The sequence below is a fragment of the Hemicordylus capensis genome, chromosome 2 (genome assembly GCF_027244095.1).
Source record: "Hemicordylus capensis ecotype Gifberg chromosome 2, rHemCap1.1.pri, whole genome shotgun sequence".
Taxonomy (NCBI): Eukaryota; Metazoa; Chordata; class Lepidosauria; order Squamata; family Cordylidae; genus Hemicordylus; species Hemicordylus capensis.
This window is the reverse complement of record NC_069658.1, coordinates 421,882,676-421,897,187: the sequence shown is the minus strand read 5'-3', so window position 1 is coordinate 421,897,187 and position 14,512 is coordinate 421,882,676. Positions and strand designations below refer to the sequence as shown.

Sequence of the window (14,512 nt, the reverse complement as noted above, 5' to 3'; positions counted from 1 at the left end):
TCCTTCAAACAGGTTCTTTGAGCTCTTCAGAAACTGATCTATCTCCTGGGAGGTACCACTGGGACTCCACATTGTTTGGAATTAAGCCAGCCATCTTGGGGTTGCAGGGATCTAGACTTAAGCAACCATTTGTCTTTCAAATTTTGTTTTGAATTATTAGTACACCTGAGGGCGTGGGAACCTGGGAGATAAATCAACAGGTTTCTTTGTTGGAAAGAACTGCACAGGACTGTTGCTGCTTACTTAGGGTTACAGTTTATGGCTGTGGCCATTTAACTTCCTTTGGGAGCACTGATGAGGTTCTCTGGCTTCCAGATATGCTCAAAAATATGTCTCTGTGTAAACCACCCTGAGCTATTTTTGGAAGGGTGGTATAGAAATTGAATGAATGAATGAATGAATGAATGAGCAAATAAATAAATAGAAATAATGTTCAAGAAGATGCTGTGGTCTTGCACTGGCACTGTACACTGGCACTTGTGTTTTGAAAAGGGCAATATAGCTGTTCAGTCCAACAGCAAAGGTGGGAATTCTGACAACAGAGTTATCTATAAGAGCTATTCATCTATAAGAGCTATTCATTCAATGTTCAGACACCTGAACATTGTAGACAACAATGTTGATACAAGCCAACTTCACAGGGTTGTTGTGAGGAAAAGCCTAAGTATAATGTAGTATGTATCATCATTGCATCATAGTTCTGATGTTTGAGATACAGGCCAACTTCACAGGGTTGTTGCTTGTGAGTAAAAACCTAAGTATGTAGTGCACCACTCTGGGCTACTTGGAGGGAGAATGGGATATAGAATGTAAAAATAAATAAATTGAGATACAAAAAATAAATACTGTTTTCTCTCAAAAAACAATAATAGCACCTCTGCTGAGCTGACTGGAAGAACTGCAGGCACAAGCAAGCAACCAGAGCTTAGTAGCAAGCCTTCTAATGTAAGTGACTATAAATGTTTGCTTTAAGTCAAATGCAATTTGATGTTTCTGTACCTGACTTGGCTGCTGGCTTGTTGGAACATTGAGAAGGGGGTACAGAGGCTTATTGGAAAGTTGGTAGCCCTGGTGTGGCTTGTTGTGCTATCAAGTTGGTTTTGACTCCTGGCAACCACAGAACCCTGTGGTTTTCTTTGGTAGAATACAGGAGCGGTTTACCATTGCCTCCTTCTACGTACAGTGGTCCCTCTACTTACGAAATTAATCCGTTCCGAATGCACATTTGTAAGTCGAAAAGTTCGTAAGTCGAAAAGCGGTTTCCCATAGGAATGCATTGGGAACGGATTAATGCGTTCCGGAGCCTAGAAAAAAGACCCAGACCCCCAGTAAGGCTTGCAAACTGCACAGGAACATTTCTTTTCAAGAATAAACAGGCAGTAAACAGGCAGGCAAGTCAAGGAAACCGCATGTAAAATTCGTAAGTCGAGGAAACCCCATCTAAAAATTTGTAAGTCGAAAAAAACCGCATCTAAAACCGGATCTAAAACTGCCATTTGTAACTCGAAAAATACTTATGTCGAGTAGTTCGTAAGTCGAGGGACCACTGTAGTATGAAATGTTGCCTTTCAGCATCTTCCTATATCACTGCTGCCCGATATAGGTGTTTCCATTCGAACCTGCAACCTTTTGCTCCCTAGGCCAGTTACTTCCCTGCTGTGCCATTAGGTGTGGCTTGTATTCCTTGTAAATCTAGGAGTAGGCAGTTGTGGTGTGTGTGTGTGTAGGATCTTGATTATGGAAGTTGGCTGAGTGTCAGGATGGGACAGGTGTCTTGTGTGTGTGCTGCAGTAGTATTTAGGAACATAGGAAGCTGCCATATACTGAGTCAGACCATTGGTCTATCTAGCTCAGTATTGTCTACCCAGTCTGGCAGCGGCTTCTCCAAGGTTGCAGGCAGCAGGAGTCTCTTGCAGCCCTATCTTGGAGATGCTGCCATGGAGGGAACTTGGGACCTAGATGCTCTTCCCAGAGTGGCTCCATCTCCTGAGGGGAATATCTTCCAGTGCTCACACTTCTAGTCTCCCATTCAAATGCAAACCAGGGTGGACCCTGCTTAGCTATGGGGACCAGTCATGCTTGCTACCACAAGACCAGCTCTCCTCCTCCACAACATAGGAGTATATACTGCATGTTGGCATCTGATGTAGGAATTTGCTTATGGTGGGCAAACATGTGTTATGTATGCACAGTATGTTGGGGGGGCGGCGGCAGGGGGCGCAATTTCAGTGCTTGCCCCGGGCGCCGTTTTCCCTAGTTATGCCTCTGCCACAGAGACATCTTCTGGCCTTTTACTCCAAAGCTGGAATTTTACATACCACTTCCTTAATAGTGCCCGTTCTGTTCCATCTCTTATTGAGGGGTAGGAGGGTAAGAGGCCAAAATAATCTGAGATTGTCTGATCAAGAATATTTTTTAAAATGTTTGCTTGTTGTTCACACCAGTTAATGTGTCAGTATTGTTTTCAGAAGCCTTCTGTTTTGCCATTACAGTACACTATCTTTGGCATGATGCAGAGTGGTATTTTTTCTATTTGCAGCATACTAAATAGAGTAATCTGTTATACTTGCTAACAGGTATAATACTACAGATCAAAAAGGCAGGGTGTACATAATCTGCATAGGAACAACAACTGTCCATGTTCGGTCCAGCATAGTATGCTTACCAGGAGTGTTACTGGTGTTTCTCGTGTTATTTTCTAGATTGTAAGCTCCTTTGTGACAGGTTACCATTGTTTCATTCCTTTTGCTATGTGAACTGTTTTGTAAACCTTGTTGTTGAAAAGCAGTGCATAAATGTTACCACCACTAATTTCTCCCAGTCCCAATATGGCACCTTAATACCAAACGAGTAGTTCAGGAATATTTCTTCCCTGGATTCTCAAATGTTGTCATGCTATATTGCAATCCTGCACTGATGTCCCAGTTCATATCACCCACTGCTGAGCAGATGGATATGGGAGCAGCTCAGGTTGGGCCTACAGATGCAGTAGAATTAAGTAGAAGAATAGATTGCATCAGTTGAAAATTCACAGGAAACACAAAACTAGCACACCAAGGAGAAAGGTTCTAATCAATCCCTTTGCTTGTGTCCTTACCAGGGATATATGTAAGGAATTTTTAACATAGGGGATCATTTAAAAATGTGATTCCTTCCTCTGTGCAGACTGTAGAGGTGTAGCCTGTTATACTAGGCCTGTGCATGCTCGAAAAAGTCAGATCCAATCTGAATCTGAACGGATCCAATTCTGAAAATTTCGGAATCTGATTATTTGCCACCTGGGCATGCTGGATATTGGGTTGGAGTTGGAAATCCAGTTGGAAATCCAACTTAAAATTTGATTTACAAAAAGTTCTGGATCTGAAGCCCCTCCTTGGACCATCATTCCATCCCCATGTAGAGCAAAAAGGACATTCCTTTGATTTTATATTAATTTTTTCCTTCCCCATTTCAGGAACAGGCAGACGTTTTAAAAGGGATTAAAAGGACTTCACACCTTTTAATCCCTTAATGGTTAGAAGGAAAAATGATAAATTATTTCTAATCGCAAAAACAGAAATGAAGTACTTTCATTTTTACTGTGTGCTTCTGCAATGGGAAAAACAAATATTAATATAAAATTAAAGGAATGTCCTTTTCCCGCCATACAGGGAAGGAATGATGGTCCCAGGGAGGGCGTCAGATTCAGAACCTTTTATAAAGTTCTGTCTTGAAACAAGCCAGATTTCATCGTTTTTAGCCATTAAGCTATTATTTTTATTTTTATTTAAATCACTAAAAAAAAAATCAGAGGAGTGACCCATAATTTTGAAAAAAATAAAACAGAGTCTTGCCAATGTGGACTTCATGTGTGCCAGATGTCATAATTGTATGCCCATCCATTATAGAAATATAAAAAAGGGGCATGCTGTTACCCCATTTCATGAAGACAAAGGGCAGATTCCTTGACATGCTGGTGGAATGATGGACCAAGGAGGACTACATTTTTGTAAAGTTCTGGCTTGAAACAAGCCAGATTTCACTATTTTTGGTGGGGGGGAAATTACTTCATTTTAAAAACAAAAATTTCATAAATTCATCAAAAATTAGAGAATTGACCAATTTCCCTCAGGCTCACAACAGAGGGCCCATATCTCATTCCCCATGTGCTTGGCAAGTTTCAAGACCCTAGGGCTAACAGATGATTTTTAGTGAATTTCTTTTTATTTCCCCATTCACCTCTATGAGGGAAAACCTTTTTTGGGGGGGTTAAAAGCGTGGTTTCTACCATTTTGTACTTCTGACAAGACTCCTGGCATGAATTCCAAATTTCTGACATCATAGCAAATATTTCTGATCCAATATTGGAAAATCAGTGTTGGATTGGAAATGTCAGATTTTTTAAAACCTATTTTGCAAATTTTGGATGAATTCCAAAATTTTCAGTTCAACTTTGCACAGGCCTATGTTACACCCTTTGTTTTTCTACCACTTTATTCTGTTGCATGTATGGATTAGGCCTATGGTCAAGGCACACATGGCCTATAAGAGTCTGAGCAACGATCCTATGTGATATTTGAAAAGAAATCTGTGTGGACACAATGTTGTCAATTATCTTTTAAAATGCCAAAGAAAGTGTCTTGATGTCCCCTGTAAGCAACTTATAAAACTGCTAATAATTCTTACCATGAGGAATCTCCCACTGTCCTGGGAAAATAAACTTACCTTACAGATACTAATGATGAGCCTAACTTCTTCTGGAGGCGAGAACAATCCTGACACATATTCCACTGTGAAACATGTGGGAGTTGCTTCAGCATAGACATGGAAAAGGTTGGATTGCATGACAGTAAGATGAGAGAAATAGTTTTTCTAAGAATCGTTCATTCTGGTAGTGCTTAGGGTTTTGTTGATGTGAAATTACTGCATTTTGCACTCAGCACCTTACTTGTACTGTGTATTTGGCTGTCTGAAATCATTGGGGAAAGGAAAATACTTCTTTGTGTCAAGAACATTCACACTACAAACTTCCTCACTGAATCATTCTATCTATAACATGCTGGCTCTGAGCACAAGAGCTTTGGCAAAAACAACCAGAACACAGTACCAATCTTGCTTGCTATGCAGCTGAAGCTTTGGGGACAGAAAAAGGGGTCAAAGTTGAATGAGCAGATGTATAAATGTGGAACCCATGCCTTCAAAATTGGCCTAAGAAATGAATAAATATCTGGAATGTTTGGGACTGTAACAGAATCATGCAAATGTTCAAATGGCAGATAAGTGGAAAATGCACATGTTTGCTTCTTCTGCACCTTAAAAAAATCATTTAATATTAAAAGGCTGGAAAGGGAAGCTCCCAAAGCTTCCGATCCATCAAACCAAATGCTACCAATTGTATGACTAACCTCCCAGTTTGCAATCTGCCTAGACTGTAATAACAAACAAGTTATCAAGGTTTTAGTGGTCAACAGTACATGGCTAGCTGCATTCAGTCTAGTGAGTCACAAGTTGTGCAAGCCTGGATTGTGACCTCTCTTCTTTTTCTTCAAGGTGTGGTGACAGCCAACAACCTGGATAGCTTTAAGAGTGGTTTGGAGAACTTCATGGAGAAGAGGTCTATCAATGGCTACCCCTGCTAACTTGGCAAAGAAGCACCTTTTAATGCGGTGATTCTCTTTATTTAGCAGGGGGAGAGTAACTGGCCCTATCCACCCCAGCACAGTACCTCCAGACAGTGACTGTTGCTGGTGTCTATCTTATGTTTCTTTTTAGATGGTGAGCCCTTTGGGGACAGGGATCCATCTTATTTATATTTTATTTCTCTGTGTAAACCACCCTGAGCCATTTTTGGAAGGGCGGTATAGAAATCGAATTAATAATCATAATAATAATAGTCGGAGGGCTATAGGCCACCTCCAGCCTCAGAGGCAGGATGCCCCTGAATACGAGTTGCAGGGGAGTAACAGCAAGAGAGGGAGTAACATGCCCTCAACTTCTGTCTGTGGGTTTCTCAGAGGCATCTGGTGGGCCACTGTGTGAAACAGGATGCTGGACTAGATGGGCCTTGGGCCTGATCCAGCAGGGCTGTTCTTATGTTCTAACAACCACAACTATGTACAGATAGGTCATGAAAACAGTTCATCTTTACTGTTCTAGTCAAACTTATTTATGATGCAGAACTGGAGAAACAACAAAACGGGGATTAATGGCCCCATCACATAACATCTGCAGCAGGTATAAATGTGCACTTACAAATGCACCAGCACACTTTTCACTGTAAAGATGACTCTCTGGCATTGCAGGCAGCTTTTGGAATCAAAGTTTGAGACTGAGCTGCCACACATTTTAAGGCCAATCCTCTGCTTTCTTTGGGGATTTGATATGCTCATGCAGTGCTTATGCTCTCAGAGGTCCACAAACCTCCATTAGCATTGTCTAGTCTGCACAGCAGATCAGTCTGCACAGCAAATGAGGACAATAGTGGGGCCAGGTTGGATCGTGCAGTCTGCATGTCAGAGCTGAAACATAGACAGCTGCTATCAAGCAGGAGCCAAGGCTGTGGCTACAGAACCGAGCATTAGAGCCCGGACCGGAAATCTTTATTGCCCTTCCTGTGGTGGAGAAGAGTCCATTGCCAGCTTGGGTGGGTGGAGACACTCAGTACTAGCTGTACAGAGGACTCTGAATTTCTGGTTCTAGTTCCAGCAGCTCCTGGTTCTGCACAATATTGCCACACTCTTTTTCTGGAGATGTGAAAACCTCTAGTTTGATGCTAAAGGGCCAAGCTGGAAGTTGGGGACCTTCGTGTGAAGAAATTAGTTTAGCTTTACTTTAGTTAGTTGTCTAACAGGTTTCAAATATTCAGCAATCTCTGTTGGATATTAAAACAAAGTCTGAGAAGAAAATCCAAATGGAAAAATATGAATGCTGGACAACAATCCAACAAGTTATTTTTTAAACATTTTGATTAAAGCATGAGCACATGTGTGTACTTTTTGGCCATGTGCCTAATGTGATACATCTGCACAACATGGAGAATCAGTTCTCTCAAAAGTATCCACTACTTTATTGAATGCTGGATATTTTATTAAAAGGAACTTGCGTTTTCACTATTCCCAGAATGCATTTTTTAAAATTTTTGTATAACTTGTAAACAAGTTCTGTGCAAAACATTGTTGTTTTTCTCCCAGTGGGATGGTTCTGAAACAGGGAATACAAACTATAATGTCTGACTTCCCTGGAATTTGACCACTGATGTTTTCATTGACTGTAGCAATCCTAGTACTGTAGTGGGGAGGGAGGGAGAGAGAGAGATGTGGGAGGAGAGAGATGCTCTTTAGGGCTAGCAGAGGCTGTTTTCTAAAAGATCAGTTTAAAATTCGACAGGAGCAAACATGAACTTGATAAACACATTTATTGAGTTCTTGACAGTAACCAAACACAGTAAATGACCATTAAAAATATGAAAAAAACAAAGACATTCACTTTTGATTTGGTCAGATCCTGTTTTGTTTGTAAAGAAAAATAGACCCCTTTCCATACAATATACAAGATTAAGCTGGTATGCTTCAACAGTGGACTCAGAAGGGAAATGAAAATTTGCAACTAAGGGCTTTTCCAGATGATCAGTTTATAAGATAGCAAATGTACATTTGTTGTGCAGAATTCAGATGTCTTCTCTCAAGGAAGCAGTTTCATTTCAGGGATACCACACTATCATAGCAGTGAAACGTCAGTATAGTGTTGGATAATATGATTCTTTTCCTGGTATGGAGAGTGTTGTGATACTATCTGGAATATAGTTGTACATAGGTTCCATGTACTTATTGGACAGTGCCTGCCTAGGCACTCTCCCTTCACCATGAAAGTTCCATGTCGTGACATTGTATTAGTGCTCAGCCTACAAAGAGGGGGCTTATCCTGGAGCTGAAATGACTAGCTTCAAGAAAAAGGAGAACTCCTTGTGTTCTACCCTATGTGAAGAGATTCTGAAAGAGAACAAACCTGCCCTTTCCGTGGGCTCGTACTTGCCCATCTCCTCTGTTTAGGAGGAAAGGAGAAGATCACACGCTCTAAAGGAGAAGGTCACACGCATCTCCTTTCACTTTCAAACTAACCACAGTAATAGCTGGATTCAGGAAATTGTGATTTGTTAAAATATACCAGCATCAAACTGTGATTTGATACCCTGGTCTGTTAAAATACCACAGTTCCCCGAATTTGGTTGTAACAAGGAACTGTGGTTAATGAGAATGCAATCTCTTCTGCTAGCATATGAAGGAGGAAGAGAGGTAGGTAAGGAGAAGCCTGTGATCCTGCACAGAGGGCAGCTTGTTCATGATAATCTACATCATGGTTTTGATGATAATCTGAACTGAGTTCTCTCCGTATGCATCAACCTTTGATTCTCAGTCATGGGAGAAATCATTGGGCAATGGGAGTGAGATCCATAATTGAAGAAATCATAGCCTGTGCTGTTCAAGAGGCAGAAGTTAAAAAGCCTGTATATTAATAGCAATTTGGACCATTGTTCTTGGCCTTCCAGCTTTTGTCAGATTCAAAATATTATTAATTGCTGATCTGAAACATACTATGAGGTCACTGTCTGGATAAGAATAGTTTTATTCAGACAATGACCTGACCTGACAATGACCATAACATAATCTATTATGCTTCTGATACTGTAGTCATATGATGGAATTAAAGTCACACTAATTTATTTAAATATATTCCCAATTGTCAAACTAGCTGAACTGGCCAGAAAGAAACAAAATATGGTTAGTGAGTGAAATGAGGAAAATAATTCAGAATTGTCCCATTGAAATTAAAGGAACAAGTTAGGCAATGGCTAGCTGGTCCTTTTAATTTCAACAGGACTACTTTGAGGAATTAAAATTTTTATTTAAATAAAGTTAATGTACTCAGAATTTTAGAGGCTTTTCATTTCTGAGAGGAAAAAGTAAACCAAAGCAAGTGTAGTAAATTAATTTGTTAAACACATTTATTGAATTGTTAACAGTAACCAAACACAATGTATGACCTTTGTAAAACAATAAATAGGAAAATGGATTAATTCCAGCCTTGGCAGTTCCTACTACAGATATGTGATGAGGGGAAAATATTTCAGTTTCCTTTATATTCTTCAGTGATCTATTTACAATATTTATCTCAGTATCTGTCCATTATTAAATAAACAGAAAGATCATGACCCAGAAATAAGTTTCCCTTACAATCTTCTAGTTCTGCTTTGCCAGTAACCAGTTATGAAAGTGATATAATGAGAGCTTTCCAAGGATTACTTGGCACACAGAACACAAATCCACTTGGATGCGGTAGTGAACCACCATTTTATTTTAATGAGGGGATGATGGGAGGGGGAAGAAGGGGGAGGGGAACAGAGGAGATATTTCATATGTACAAAGTCTGAAAAGTCTTTTCTTTGTGAGCTATTGTAGTTTCAGGAAAACAGTATCAAAATTGTAACCATGTTAACGGTAAGTATTGTCTTTTGCTTGTTTGTTTTTGTTATGATTGATCATATGAATAAATTTCATTTAGCTGAATTCCCAACTTGGCATCCTTTTTGTTGGAGCACAGTTGTGCGTGCCACCTATGAAGTACAAAGACCGAAGACTGAATGAGACTGAGGGGGGCTTTCTGCATTACGTCAATTCACAGTAGTAGCATTCCACTGAGGTTAAGAGTTCTTCCTGCTTTTGCCTTAATTATTTGAGCAGCCATTCGTTTACTGAAAGGGAAAAAAAGACACAGAGGTTTCCATAATGACACCACTCAGTTTTGTTTTGTTTTGTTAAGCAAAAAACCATGTGACTGAATGATGACAAAGTGACACTAAGACAGGGGTAGGTAGGTAACCTTGGCTCTGAAGCTGTTGTTGAATGACAACTCTCATCATCCTCAGCCACAATAAATTGTGACTGGGGGTGATGGGAGTTGTAGTTCAACAACATCTGGAGGGTCAAGGTTGCCTACCCTGGTCCAGAATGTCGCTTTTAGTTTTGGTTATTAAGGCTGCATTCACACAATCACTGAGTTCCTGGTTAGAGAGTTAATCAGGACCACCGAAGGCTGCAGACAGAGCTGATTGTGAGAATCCAGAACTTCCAAGCAATGCTGGTGAAATCGCTCAGGTTAAACCACATTTAACCAGGATAGATAATTGGGATCTGATCCAGGTTTGTTTTCAGCAATGGAACTGGGGGCATGGGGCAGAGGAGTAGAGATAAAGAAAACTGCAGCGTGTGACATCTGGGGGAAAAACAATTAATAATTCTTAAATTTCATTCATTTTATACATAAAACCTTATTAAGCCTGCTTGCATATGAGAGAAGAATATAATGTTTGCATACTTGCAGAGGAGCACCTAGGTAATTTGGGAGCCTGGACCTAAAAGCCTTTGGAGGCCCCCCTGCTTCAAGTAACACATAGGTTCAAGTAACACATAGGTTTTAACACATAGGTTCTTGGGGTCACAAATCACATCACCCAGGAGAGACTAAAGAGGATTTGTGGGTTCCTAGGGGATGTGGAGGCCCTGGACTTTGGCCCCGAAGTCCAGGGGTAAGAGCGCCTCTGCACACTTGTGCAAGCACAAAAATCACAAAAGTCTGTTTGTACAATATTTCCACATGGGAAACTGTGTTCTTCCACAACTACACAAACATTGCATTCCACCATGTGCAAAACATTGTGCAATATGTCAGCCAGTATGTTTGTGGAAATTACTGAAAGAGCATGAAGCAGCATTTCCTGTAAAAGAGTTGCTGATTCAGATTCATTGGATGAGATGACTTCCTCTCCTGTCCATGTATGATTGTTTCCATCCCTTCCTCAATACTAAAACCAGCCATTCTGAGATTTGTTATATATAACAAAAGGTTGGCATTTGACTACTATTTGAAAAATCCAGTGCTTTAAAATAGAACTTGTCTGGATATCCCACAATACACATTATGGATATATTCCTTTGGAAGACGTAATCTCCCCTGTGCAGACATTCAGTTTTCCAAGCACGTTTGTCCTCCACTCAGTAACTTTCTTGAAACTGCTTCAACCCATCCTAAGGGGCAGACTTCAGTTGTTGTGACCATAGTCATATTACATTTTTCTATACTCATATTTTGCTGAATGGTAAAATAAAGGGGTGGTGTGTACAAAAAATATCAAAATGATGCATACCTCTATACTGTAGTTTCTGTGCTCTATTGTTTGGGCAATCTTTCCCCTGTAAACTAAAGTTGATGTTTGTTCGGATACAACGATTGTTGAGAGGCTGGACTGGTCTGAAGTTGTCGCTCATACTCAGAAAAATCTGTGAAGGCTGATTCTGGCTTAGCAGTCGTAACGAATGCATCTGCACAAACATAAATGTACCCACATAACAATTCTGACATCTGTCAATATCCAGCAGCAAACCATAAACTCAAATGTACAATTTGTGAAAAGGACATCGGCAATTTCTAGTCAGGAAAGAGTTTACTTTGTGATTGAAAATACAGTATAATACATTTTTCACCACCATGTAAATCTACAGCCTTTATATAATATACAAATTGTAGGATTTTACATTTATTTGCTTATTTGGTCTAATTTATTCTGCTTCTGATAGTCATGAAAGAGGAGAAAGCAGCTGCAAAATACTGAAGCCCTGACCAACAAAAATTATATAAGTCAACTGGATCCTATAAGAACAGATGAGGCAAAACTTTTGCAAATCAAACAATCCTCAGTTTTAATCTCAAAAGTCCTCTCAAATTTGGTTGTAAATGTTAACTTGAATTGCTGAAGCGATAGCATTCTAAAATTTCACAGAGCAGCAACTATGTTTGTGAGTGAAGAGGCCATGTATCTTATTGGATTAAGGGGGGGGACCCCCGTGGCTGTCATTTTCAGTAGAGATAGTAACCCAGCCACTTCATTCACTTAAGCAATTTTACCAGATTCTGACCCATTTGTATGTAATGGGCCAGAATCTAGAGTTGCAAGGACCCACAGTTTCCTTACCATTACATCCGAACTGGTGCAACTTTGGCCTCATCAGTAGCATGACCCCAGGTCGAGCTGAGGAAACTCCAGTTTGAATCCTCGGTTTGTATTGAGTTTCGCTGCTCTAAACCGAGGGTCCACAGAGCCTCCCTGCTGTCCGACTACAGCACTGGAGGCTGTATTTGGCCATACTGGAGTTGAGGGAGAAAGTTCCCCCTTCTCTCCCTCCCTGACTGGTTGTGTGGGCTGCCCTTCAAGCAAGAAAGAAGCCCACACAACCAGCTCCCCTGCTCTCTGCAGTCTTGCTGACTGCAGAGAGGATGCCCTCCAGTACTTCTGAATGCAGGGGTGGGGGTGGGGAACCATGTTTGTGTGATGTTGAGTCTATCTTCACGACTTTTGCTATGCTTTCATGAAAGTATAGAATGCACACTTTAAAAATAAACAAAAACAAAAACAAATCAATAAATAAAATTAAAAATAAAAACAAACCTAAGAGTTATGATCAGAGCCTGGCACTTCCTCCCAGTCGCACCTGGGCACGAGGTCCTACTGGGAGTCACCTCCTCAACAATGATGTTGGCTGTAGGCTACCAGCCCTATGAATAGTCTGTAAAGCCATGAATGGAAGAAAGCCTAGTGTGATCCGAGAGCACAATATGTCTTAGAATCACAGCATTTTGGAATAAGAAGGAAACTTGAAGGTCTTCTGGTCCAACCTTCTGCTCAGAGTAGGGACTGCTACAGCATCCCTGATAGATGGCTGTCCCAATCCTGAATGAAACCCTCTTGCCAAAGAGAGTGTACCACTGTGTGAGGCAGACTGCTCCACTGCTGAACGGTGTATGCACGGTTGTACACCTGTTTCCACACTTCACTTCCCTATATTCTGTACTTTGTCAAGGCTGCAATTGTGCTGATGCAGTTTATGGTGTCTTAATTTATTCTTTGGGGCTCTTCTGATGAGGCATATTATCACCATTCACAAGTGGTTTTGATGTCACCACACTCCATTCAAGCTAATAGGGGTCTGGACAAAACCGGAAAACCTGGTTCACTTCAAATAGAACAGACTTGAACTGAACTGGGTCCGGTCCAGTTTGTGCACACTAGAGCTGGTCCTGGTCCGGCTTGGGTCTGAACCAGATCAAGCCTGGCTTAGGGGGAGGGGGAATGGGGGGGGGAATGAAAAAAAATGGCTGACTTACTGCCATTTATGGGTCCTCGGGGATGTTGCCACAGTGTGGGAGAGGGGGGGCTCCTGAGCTTCCCCTTCCCCCCACTGGCCTCCCCTTGGTCTCAAATGGCCTATTCAGGCCATTTTCGACCTATTCTGGGCCTCTGCACTGATGGTGGCCATTTTGGAGTCCACCATGCATACACATGGGCTATTTACATGACCTGGCCACACAGATAGCCAGTGTGCATGTGCAGCAGCCTCCAAAATGGCCATCACCAGTACAGAGAGGTCTGGAATGGGCCAAAAATGGCCCCAAACAGGCTGTTTGAGACCAGGGAAGACCGGTGGGGGCTGTGGCAAGCCGTGGCTGCGGCAAACACCCCTGAGGCTCCACAATGGTGGTAAGTCTGACTTCTTTTGTTTTTTGTTTTAAGTCAAGCCAACCTTGGCCAGGCCCAGGGGGTTTGTCCTGACCTCGAGCCGACCGAGCCTCAAGGTAAGCCCTTGAGCTGAGCCAGTTTGAGTGCAAGCTGGCTCAACCTTGATCCGGCTCACACATCCCTACAAGCTAGTGTGAAAGAACATGCTCCCCTAGTCACCTGTCTAAGATGCTGGCTTAGTCTAGAATGCAGCCCCATAATATGGTGTGCTGTTACACATGACCTCATCTTCCAAACCTCTCCCCTAGGAGTGGCAAAGGAATTCTCTTGTATACAACTTCAGCCATGCCTTGCCAGTTTCTTTTATATTAAAAATAAAATATTATGATGTGCTCCAGCAATGAAAAATCTTTAGAAAAACTTAAGGAATGGGGATGTAGAGGGAGGTGAGAAGGACAAGGACACAGACACCTAATGAGGAGGTTTCTAGCTACTTGACATTCTTGGCAAAACCTAACCAGCACAAGCGGTAGTGGTGGCTTTGACTGCTGCTTCCTTTCCTCAACTTGTAGTGTTTTAAGGGCCAAGCTCAAATGTCTCCTCCAGCTTTGCCACCCTTTTTGCATAGTACAAAGTTGAAGGTGCCATTTTGGAAAAATTTGTGGTGAGGCAGTGAAAGGGAGCAGAATAAGTCCACATCACTCTTGTGTTATAAGCCTTCTGGGTAGGAGCTGTTGTTGTTAAGTGTTTCCCCTACTAGAAGGAATTAGGAAGATTCAATAGAGACTTCCTACATTCCTTTTTAAGGACATGAAGCTGTGTTGTAAGTTTGCTTCATGTATGTCATAGGCTGATTAACACGCACCATTTCCTAGAGAAGATGTGCATTTATCAAAGCTCCAGAAGTCTGCTCAGTTTACTCATGTTGAGGAGTGGGTGAGGGACCGTGGGCAGGGAAGTGGAGTG

General features: G+C 41.4%; 1 protein-coding gene across 9 annotated transcripts in view; it reads right to left on the bottom strand.

Annotated features, from left to right (window-relative positions):
* Positions 1 to 7,374: 7,374 nt before the first annotated feature.
* Positions 7,375 to 14,512, bottom strand: part of CA10 (carbonic anhydrase 10) — a 509,308-nt gene continuing 502,170 nt past the window's right edge. For all 9 annotated transcript variants that reach the window (XM_053298318.1, XM_053298322.1, XM_053298319.1 and 6 more), the window contains 2 exons: positions 11,180 to 11,354; positions 7,375 to 9,727 (listed from right to left, as the gene is read on the bottom strand). In XM_053298318.1, coding sequence (XP_053154293.1) covers positions 9,705 to 9,727; positions 11,180 to 11,354 — 198 coding nt within the window. In that variant the 3' untranslated portion in view covers positions 7,375 to 9,704. The remainder of the gene's footprint in view (positions 9,728 to 11,179; positions 11,355 to 14,512) is intronic.